The following is a 10,894-nucleotide window of genomic DNA, read 5'->3' as shown; positions in this document are numbered from 1 at the left end:
ACTACAGCGGAGTATCTTTTTGTAACGTCATAGAACCAAAAGAAGAACGCCTGGAGACGCTTTGCGAAGCAGTTCGGGGACGGGAGGTGGTTAACATCTTGGCCTCCCCTCTTGGTGAAGACGACTTGCGCAAACTGGAGTTGTTTGCGTGCTCCCCGGAGCACCCAGGAAACCCAGTCCTCCTCCTAAGAAACCGGCGGGTCAGGGACGCCGAGCTCTTGATTATTATCATAAATTTGATTACTTCTAGGCCTTTGTGACTTTTTAAAGTTACTATATGTAATTCGTGCTGCCTCCGGCCAAGGGAGAAGGAGCCCCGAGGGTCCTCCAAGCCGGTCCGGGACGGCAGAGCCGTGGGCGGTGCCGGGGAGTGGGCGGGGCGCACTCTCGACTTGGGGCTGCGCCGGGCCGCTGGCGGGAGGTGGTAGCGGCGGCGGCGACGGCGGCGGCGCGGGACGAGCGGCCCGGGGATTGGCTGCGGCGACGGAGACGTCAGGCTCCCGCGGCCAGAGCGGCCGTCCGGCTCGGCGCGCCGCAGTCGGCTTGAGTGTGCGCCGCAGCGAGGAGGTGTATTCGGCTGTTCTGCTGTCCGCCGCAGTCGCCGGGCTGCGCCGCCTGAGCCGGGACGCCGCGCTTCCCCGCTCCTCGCCGCCTCCACTCCCGCGGCCGGCGTCCACCTCACCGTCCACACGCACACCATGACGAAGAAAGACAAGAAGTCCTTCAACCAGAGCCTGGCCGAGTGGAAGCTCTTCATCTATAACCCGACCACCAGAGAGTTCCTAGGGCGCACCGCCAAGAGTTGGGGTGAGCGGGCGGCGGTTGGGTGCCTGAGGTCGGCGCGTCCGGGGGGCGCCGGGCGGGGTCGGGTGGGAAAGGCGAGAGGCGGCTCCCTCACGCCCGGGCCCAGGAGTCGTTACAGCCTCTGCCCCCCGCAGCGGCTTTCGTCCCCCACCGCCGACTTAGCACCAGCGGCGGCGGCGGAGCGCGGCCCGCGCCTCCGGCGGCCCATTCATTTCTGGTCGGGCCGGCCGGGCGGCCACTCCACCCCGGGGCGGCGGGGCCCGCGGGCAGCCCTGCCGGGCCGCACCGGTTCCTTCCTCCGGGCCGTTAGCGGGGCGCACGTGCTGCCCGGGCCTCCAGCCCAGAGCGGCGCCGGAAGCCGGGACCCCTGCTTGGAGCCGAGCCCGGAGCGTGCTGGGGCCGAGCCCCGGGGCCCCCTTTGTACCGAGTGTGCCGGCCGGGAGAAGCCCTGGCGGAGGCGCCCAGCGCTTCCGGGAAGCCAGACCCTGCCCCACGGCCGGGAGAGGAAATTTCCACTCCCGCCGCTATTTTGTGACTCGTCCACGCTGCCACCCCTGCCGGTCGGAAGAATGTGAGTGACTTTGTGGGTTGCATGAATGTGTAGTGGTGAGTTAATCACAGAAGAACATTGTATACGAGCGTGCGTTTAAATTTGGACAGTTAAAAGACCCTTAAAAAGCTTGATTCCTCCCTGATTTCTTTTTGATTACAGAGGTTTTCTTCTTTACAGTTTGCTTCTTTTGGGGAAAGTAAATACTGTCTGAACTGCGCGATTTTTTTTTCTGTGCCTTCAAAACATGTGAGTGATGGTTGTATATATTAGCAGTTTTTCTATACGCGGGTTCTTTGTTTTAAAAGAAATACTTAAACCGTCTATCAGTGTAGTGCATTTGTAGGGTGTCTTTTTGTGACAGATTACATAATGTTTGAATAAAGACTCGTGCTTTTTTGCTTATATGTAAGTAAACTAATTTTACTTCTTTTGGCCTTTTGGAAAATATTTTGTTAGTGGGTATTGACAGCTTCTGCCGACCTTTTGGTTAGCAGCCGAGCTCTTAAACACTGTGCCACCAAGGCTCCACCTTTCTTCTGAGTGAGAATAAATTTCTAGAGTGAGAACGATTCGGGCACGACATTTTTGAGGATCATGAAGAGAGTAAATTAGCTATGATTCAGAAAATAAACTGTTGCTACTTGCTGATATTGGCTCATCCAGGGTGAAAAAGAGGCTTAAAGTCCTATCAAAAGCGGAAAGGGGCCTTAAAGGGTTTTGTTTTGTTTTGTTTTTAGCCCAACCCCCAACTTTAGAGATGAGAAAAAAATGAGACCCAGAGAGGTTGTGATTTGCTTTGTGTAAAATTACATATTCTACAGAGCCAAGAAAAGAACGCAGTTCTCCTTTAATCCAAGTCCAGCGGTTGTATTATTTTACAGATGCTTTGCCTAACTGTATGGTAATCGCTCATCATTTTTATTTAAAATCACTGTTTTCTTTTGGGAACCCCGGAGAGTGATGAAGAAATAAATCTTGCATCTGGAATTAAATGGGGGGAAAAATGATGACCAGTTATAAAGCTTTATTTCATTGCTTCCCTCTAGAATGCACTTGCTACTGAAGGAATCTTTTTTCCCCACTCATGTTATCTCTTTATTTTATTTTTATTGTGCTTTAAGTGAAAGTTTACTATTGAAGTCAGTTTCTTATAGAAAAATTGATACACACAATCGCTATGTGACTGTAGTTGCTCTCCCTGTAATGTGACAGCACACTCCTGCTTTCCACCCTGGATTTCCCGTGTCCACTCAGCCAGCTCCTGACCCTCTTTGCCTTCTCATCTCGCCTCCAGACAGGAGCTGCCCATTTAGCCGCAGGTATCTACTTCAGCTAAGAAGCACACGCCTCACAAATATCACTTTGTGTCCCATAGTCCAGTCTAATCTTTCAGAGTTTGCCTCAGGAATGGTTTCAGCTCTGGGCCAACAGAGAGTTCAGGGGCCATGTCTTCCAGGGTCCCTCCAGTCTCATTCAGACCATTAAGTCTGGTCTTTTTAATAAAATTTGAGTGCTGCACGCCACTTTTCTCCTACCCCATCAGGGGCTCTCTGTTGTGTTCCCTGCCATCGTGGTCATTGGTGGTAGCCGGGCACCATCTAGTTCTACTGAAGGAATTTTTGAATGTGGTAGGAGAGGGATTAATTTCTGTGGGCTACGTTCCTTTCCTTCTCCCTTCCTCAGTGCCTTCTCATTGCCAGTACTAAGTATCATCAATTTGCCTTAGAATGACATTTCTTAACTACAGTTAGTGTTTCTTATCGAACTTTTATATTATGTTGGTAGAGATTTCATTGGGTATATGCCAGTAAATAGGTAATGTGCACAAATCATCAAAATATAGGGAAATATATAAGGGGTGTAGAAGTAGTAGGTCCCTGGGTGGTGCAAACAACATAAAGGTTGGTGGTTTGAACCCACCCGGCGGTGCCACAGAAGAAGGACCTGGCAATCTACTTCTGTAAAGATTGCAGCCAAGAAAACCTTATGGAGCAGCTCTACTCTAACACATAGGATCTCCATGAATTGGAGTTTTTAGAAGTAGTAAGTTGGAATTAGTTTTAGAAGGATTAAGGCAAAACCTTTTTTCAAAATTGGAAATAAGTGTTACTCTAATCAACAAACAATGAATCTATGTGTTTATTGTAAATAATAATCCAGCACGAAATGGTATAAATACATAGATACAAAAATCCATAATCCTTTGCCAACCTGCAGGTTGTAACCTGCACAAGGGCATCCCTCCTAGGATGTATGTGAGTGTATTGGGGGGTGGAGGCGGAAATCCATACTCAACCCACCAGGCTGTGTACCCTAGCGCTTGACTGGGTCGACCTAGGGAAAGTACCTCATTCTAATGCTCCTGAAAGCAAGATCAGCAATGTGTGTGCCTGCCAGGAGAGGGCGCCTTTTTCTAATTCCCATACAGGCACCTAACTTACAGGCTAGCAGTGGCCTGAACTCATCAGTCGCCTATGCTCAGTGTTAACATTTTCAGTATGTATCTTTCTAGCAGATAAAGAAATGCGCATAACATATATATATGTATGTATGTATGTATATGTTTTTTACAAAAAGAGATCATATGGTAAGTGTTGTTTTATAATAATCCGAGTATATTGTGGGCATCTTTCCATGTTTGTAAAGATCTATATCACCATTTTAATAGCTGAGTAGTATTCCATGGTATAGATGGATATGCTGTTTTTTTTTGTTTAAAGCAGTGCGTTATTTTATGCTACTGGTCCGTCTTCCCATTTTCTTTACCTTCGCCTGTGCATTTTATTTCTTTGGGATGTGTTTCTACTGGAATTTCTAGGTCATGTATAACATATGTACGTTTTACATTTGAAAACACAGTGTCTTCTTGAAAGTTTCTATCAGTTTATACACCACCCACACTGTATGTAGCGTCATACCTTCATCAACACAAACTGTTTTTCCCTGGGTTGTTTTTAAAAAATATTACATTTTGATAACAACTTCTTAATTTTTTTTTAACTTAAGGAAAAAAACCTTTCATTTGTGCAAAATTTTTTCTAGTCTTTTAATGTGCACATCCCCCCCCCAAAAAAAAAAAAAAAACCCAGTCATTCAGAAATTTAATGTGGGGGGAGGGGGAGTCTTTTTTTTTTTTAAACATTATAAAGTTGCTGGGTCTGTTGTGTGCAGAGAAAGACCTTCTCTACTCCCCAAGATTTCATAAAGGCACTCATCTAAGATGTTTCTTGGTTTTATTTTTTCACTTAAGTCTCTGGTATGTTTGTCCCATTTTGATCTGAGGTTCCTCTCCAAGGACATTAGATACATTAAAGATCACAAAGGCATTTCTGCTGTGCATGGCTGTGGTAAAGTGAAAATATTACATGTTACATTACATTGTCTTATTTACACCTCTGTTTTGAGTAGCTACTTCATTATGTACTTGGCTAGTATCTTACACTTGGTTACAATAGTTTCAGAGTGTTTATATACACGTAAAACATCTCATTTGATTTTCACCACCACCTTCTAAAGCAGACTGGGTAGGTGATTGAAGTGTATGAAACCTAAAGCTCATTTCTCAAGCTGAACAGTAAGTATCTGTCAGGAATAAGTAGTTGCTAGGTCGCTCTGAGTCAAAACTAACTCGACGGCACCTAACAACAACAACAACATTTTATGAAAACAGAACAGAAAATTTAGTACCTTGTGGTTGATGTTGCAAATGTTTTAAATAACCTAAGTGCATTAAATAGAGCCCTGGTGGCGAAGTGGTTAAGGAAGAGCTCCGGCTGCTAATCAAAAGGTCGGCAGTTCGAATCCACTAGCCGCTCCTTGGAACCCTATAGGGCAGTTCTGCTCTGTCCTATAGGGTCACTATTAAAGTGCATTAAATACAATTAAAGTCAAAGTAGTGAAAGACAGCTTAGAGATCACCTAGTGTTATTTAAATTGTAGATAGTGGAGCAAGTGTTGCCATTAAAACATTTTTTTAAAATAATGAAATAAAATTGTAAAAATATGAGTTTATTCTACCTACTAAGTTTATTCTACCTAAGGAAAAGTGTGGCTTACTGAAACTTTTTGTGTATTTTCTATATACCCATATCCCAGTGTAAAATGTATTTCTCACTATGGCTCACAGTCAAAAAAGTTTGAATGACACTAATCTAACCCAATGCCCTCATTTCATAGCTGAGAATATTGAACCCACCGATCCAGTTTGTCAGAATTCACTCATTGAGTTAGGGACAAAATCTTTGAGCTTTCAGACTCCAGAGCCAGAGCTTTTTTTTTAAACTACGCCATGATGTCATTTAATGAGATCTGCTTCTGGACTTCTTTGGAGTTCATTATCTTTCTTAAGGCTATCTGTTAATAAATGCTTTGTACTGTGTTACTTTTAAAACTTGAGTTATTGTTTTCCAAACATAGGGTTCTTAACCAAAGCTGTTAGCACCTATATTTTGTTCATGTACTTTTTCTTTTATTGTAGGTCCTTGAAGTGCCATTTTCTCAGAATCACCTGCTCCCTTTCTGGGCCCTGCCTTAGTAAATGCTCTGCTTGGTAGATCAGACTCCATCCCATCTTGGGTTTCTGACTCGGGGTGAAGGCAATTGTATTTATTTTCTCAATGTCACATAGTTTTGTACGGTGTTGTTCTTTGCCTTGTGGAGTGTGACCTATTGAAGAGACTTCACAAACTTTACTCAAGTGTGCACTTTGGGGAAAGTAACAGGACCTGCCGCACCCTGTGTCGTGTGCTGTGGTGGCGGTGGCAGTAGAGCGCATCCTGAGCCATTACCCAGCAGGTGACAGCACTTCATGGACTGGTGGTGGTGGGCAGGGGAAGGGATACGTTTATTTGTTGTGTTACAGGTACCATTTTAATGAAGGTAGTGTGTGCTTTCCATAGTGTTAAAGAGTAACTACCCCTTCATAATCATTTATGATTTCTTTGAAGTTGACTTTTGAATTTATATCTATAGAATATTCTTAGCTGTATTTAAAGTTCTTAAGAAAAAAAAAAACTCCTATCTTTAGTAACAACTTCTCTATGATTTATCCTCATGTTTGGTTAAGGACCAGTTATTCTACACTGATTGTGTACTAGGAGAAAAAAATATGAACTTTGAAAGATAATTTTACTTTTCTTCTAATTATACGTTTGAAGTAAAACCACCTGTAATCTTTAACCACTTAGAATAACCATTGTTAACACTTTAAGTATTTTTCCTATATATAAGTAAAATTTTTAAACCATATATACATTTTAAAAATATACAGTTAGATAACCTGGTTTTATCTCTTAATGTTTAAAGGAAACGTTCTTATTTCTCTGCCTTTTTCTTGGAGGTTGATGTGCTGCTGGTGCATCCTGGGCCCTCTTCACTCCTCAACCAGACTGGCTCCTGTGTCTTCCCTATCATAGTGAATGGCACCAGTCCGCCGGCCAGAGCTGGAAACCTGGGGGTTATGGTCCTGTATATGCTCTTACCCAACTCTCTACTCTCCTAATCACTCCTTTCCTGGTGCCTTCCTTCCTGCTCTTCTTCTCTTAATGTATAGATTCCTAAATGTATATTTTCCAGGCACTGTCTTTGGCTTTGTTTTCTCTTCGTCTTCTTCCCTGGCAATTTCCTAAAAGAATTGCAATGATTGCTGACAGATTTTATTTCTGGATTGACATCTCTCTCAGATTCCAGGCCCCTGTTTATTTCCGGCATATGTTAAACTTGAGAGAGTGATTCTGAGATGTAACTGCAGTCCCTTATACATCACCTGGTGAACACAGCTTGTCTGTCGCTCCCTGCACCGAAGTCCGGTCTTACTCCTACATTTACTTCGTCATCCTTTCTGTCATCCGGGCTCTAAACCTGTCCACGTCGTCGTGCCAGTTCTGTTTCCGTAACATCTCTTGAATCTGTTTGTGACCCACGCCCCCATTACCACTACTTCAGTTATTTCAGGAATTTTCTTTCACCTATTCACCCCCTCCCTTCCCGCAGTCTTGTGAAAGCGCACATTCAGATGAAGCCTAGGCTGCTCATTTTTCCTAGCTTCAAAATCCCAGCCACATGTTTAAAATTTCATAGCCCTTAACACTCCTACCCACCCTGTCCTCACATCGGGCTCTGGCGGTATCTTTTCTTATAAATTCTCTGGTTATAAAAAAACTTAAAACACTAAGATCTTTTGTAACTTTTTCAAAGTTGTTCTAAATTCAGTTAGACCATTGGCTTTGATCAGCTTAAAAAAGGGTGTCCAACTTTTACCTGTCACTTAAAAAAAAAATGTTGTTGACTCTGGGGAAGGTGGGCTCTTAGCTCCTGAAGCATCTCCAGAGAGATCCAAGGAAACAGTTTGGAATCATTGTGACCTAAACCAGTGTAATCTCACTGCTGTCAGATTGTTTGTAATGCTGCAGCTTTGATCATGCTTCTGTCCATACCCCAAAACTGTGTTTGGGTCCCCACTGCTTTCAGAAAGTTCAAATAAATTCCAAACAGCCTGGTAGTCCAGGCTCACTCTTGGCTTTGAGCTAAGTTTCCATCCACCCTTACAACCTGTCATTTCCCACCTTACTTCCCACCACACATCCCATGTCATAGCCAAATCGATGTATCTGTCTGCCCTTGGTCTGGACTGCCCTGCTTCTTATTGCTCTCCCCCCATACCTTTTATTCTCTGCATTATAATTTCTTCACTGCTTCAGACACCTAGCTTGAGTATCACCTCTGCTGTAAACCTTCGCTGATATTCCCAGGTGGAATAACACCACTTTATTTCATGTAGCACCTAAAGCTTTCTATCCTGCATTATAGCTTAGATATATTGCTCCTAGTAACTGGATGTTCTCAGAAAATAGGATTTACATCTTATCTGTATTTTAGATCCATATGGTATCTCAAACTTAGTAATAAGCACATACTGTTTGTTAATGAACAAATTGTCATTTAATCAGTTTCAGCTTGAGACTCCCCTATTCCTTGGGCTAAATGTGAGGATATTGTGGATTCATAGTATAGCTGCACACTATTGAAGTCTTATTTATGGAAGTAATTGTACATAAAGGCATAATTGCCTTTAGCTCACCATGACTCTGTTCACTAAACTTCTAATTCATTTGGAAGTTTCCAGATAGGGCATCAGAGTAAAAGTGAGCATGTGGTCATATGTATTTTTACTCCCATATACTGAGAAGAGGACCAGCCTGAGAGTTGGAATATAGACTAAAATTCTAGTTTCACATCTCCATCTCGGCTTAGAAAACGCATTTAAGATCTCTTGGCCTTAGTTTCCTTTATAAGGGAGAAAAGTTGCATGAAATAGTTTCAAATGTCACTTTGAAATTAAAAGTGGAAGTATAAAAATGCTTTAGGCAGAATATTTTTTCTTTAAAGGACCAGATAATATTTTATGCCCTGTGGGCCACGTGGCCTCTGTTGCAGCTACTCAGCTCTGCTGTTGGAGCTCCAAAGTTACCATGCCAATATATAAACAAACGGGGCTGGCTGTGTTTCAATAAAATTTTATTTACAAAAATGGTTCACAGCCATAGTTTGCCAACTCCTTGAGAAGTTAGAGTTAGTGGGTAGTGTAGGCTGCCCCAAGAAACCTGAGCTAGTCTTAAATGGGATGTGGACTCTTAGGAGCTTTGTTCTTTTCGTGTAACAAGTGGAGCTCTATTTGAATTTTTACAGTACAGCGAGTAATCAGTAAATCACTGTCATCCTGAGGTTCTTCCCTGGGTAACCACAGTTACCTTTTTAATACTTCTTCAAACAGAATACATGGGATATCCACGTTGGATAAAAGTCTGGTAGTTTTTTATAGAAGTAACATATACCTGCCCCTTGACCCAGCAGTACCACTCCTTAGGCATTTACCCAAGATAAATGAAAACATTTATCCTCAAAAACACTTGTATAAGAATGTTCATAGTAGCTTTACTCATAATAGCTCCAAACTGGAAACAGTCCAGGTGTCCATCAGCAGGAGAACAGATAAACCAACTGGTATTTCCACACAATAGAATACTACTCAGCAGTAAAAAAGGAACTGATACGTAAGCCTTGGGTGAGTCTGAAAACCATTATGCTGAATGGAAAAGAAACTTTACCCAAAAGAGTACATACCATGTGATTTCACTTATATGAAATTCTGGAACAAGCAACCTAATCTATGCTGGGGGAAAAAACAATGGTGGTTGCCTCTTGGGGCAGTGGGGATGGGGATTTGACTGGGAAAAAGGGACATGAGGGAACTTACTGGGGACATGATAATGATCTCGATAGGGGTTTGGATTATATTGGTGAATGCATTTGTCAAAATCTATCTAACAAAACATCAGACATTTGTGTATTTCATGGAATGTAATTTTTTTTTCTCAATTACAGTTAATGATACACATGCTAAAGTGTTACAGGGGTGAAGTGTACTAACATCTGCAACTTTGAAATGCATCCAAAAATTAGGCAGTGAATACATATGAAATTAATATAAAATATTGTAGAATGTGTGTGCCTTTATGGGTGTTAACCGTATATTTCTCTTCAGCTTTTCTGCCGTTGTTTGTAAATATTTCTTACAAAATGCATATGGAATTTGTAGGAATATGTAGTTTTATCTCCCTCCCCCCGCGATTACATGAGTGATAGGAAAATCGTATTTCCTGAACTTGCCTTTTTTTTTTTTTTTTTTCACTTAGTATGTTTTGACTGCCTTTCCATATCAACATATATAGATTTGTCTCATTCCCTTGAATTATTGCATAATATTCCATGGTGTGGATATATGTGGTTTATATAATCATTTTCTTTGTGATGACTGCTTAGATGGTTTCCATTTTTTTGGCAATTAAAAATTAATACAGTACATACAGTGCATAATCTAGGGTAGGTATTGAGGAGAAATGGAATTGTCAATTTGTATATGTTTATTGTTATTCATAATAGATTGTCCTCCAAAGAGCTGTACCAAGTTACACTCCTACCAACAGTGGGCAAAAGTACCCATTTCTTTTTCAGCTTTGTGAGCATTGGATATTAACTACTTCTTAAAAATTTTTGCGAGTTTGATGAGATCCTGGTATCTGTTATAATTTGAAATTTCTCTGACATCTGCTACTGAGAATATTTTTATATGTTTTCTCAATTTCCATTTCTTTTAAATGCCTGTATGTCTTTAGCTTTTTTCTTTTTAATTGCTTATGTTCTATTGGTTAAAGGGAATTTTTTTTTTCTTTCTTTTTTATTGTACTTCAGGTGAAGGCTTACAGAACAAATAGTTTCTCATGAGACAAGTACACATGTTGTTTTATGACATTGGTTAACAACCCCACAACATGTCAACCCTCTAACTTCTCAATCTTTTTTTGTTTGGTGAAAATACACATAGCCAAAGATACACCATTTCAAATATTTCTACATGCACACTTCAGTGACATTGACTACTCTCTTCGAATTGTGCTGTTATTCTCACTTAAGATGAAGGCTTACAGAATAAAATAGTTTCTCATTTAACAGTTACTACAAATGTTGCCCTATGACAAT

At 41.9% G+C, this 10,894-nt stretch overlaps 1 protein-coding gene across 1 annotated transcript in view; it reads left to right on the top strand.

Annotated features, from left to right (window-relative positions):
* Positions 1–555: 555 nt before the first annotated feature.
* The window catches only part of ATP1B3 (ATPase Na+/K+ transporting subunit beta 3), a 35,903-nt gene continuing 25,564 nt past the window's right edge, over positions 556–10,894 (top strand). The window contains exon 1 of the mRNA XM_004385076.2: positions 556–807. Coding sequence (XP_004385133.1) covers positions 699–807 — 109 coding nt within the window. The 5' untranslated portion in view covers positions 556–698. The remainder of the gene's footprint in view (positions 808–10,894) is intronic.

Source organism: Trichechus manatus, unplaced genomic scaffold (assembly GCF_000243295.1).
Source record: "Trichechus manatus latirostris isolate Lorelei unplaced genomic scaffold, TriManLat1.0 scaffold00132, whole genome shotgun sequence".
In the NCBI taxonomy this organism is placed as follows: domain Eukaryota; kingdom Metazoa; phylum Chordata; class Mammalia; order Sirenia; family Trichechidae; genus Trichechus; species Trichechus manatus.
The sequence above is the reverse complement of the archived record's forward strand: the minus strand, read 5'-3'. Positions and strand labels throughout refer to the sequence as shown.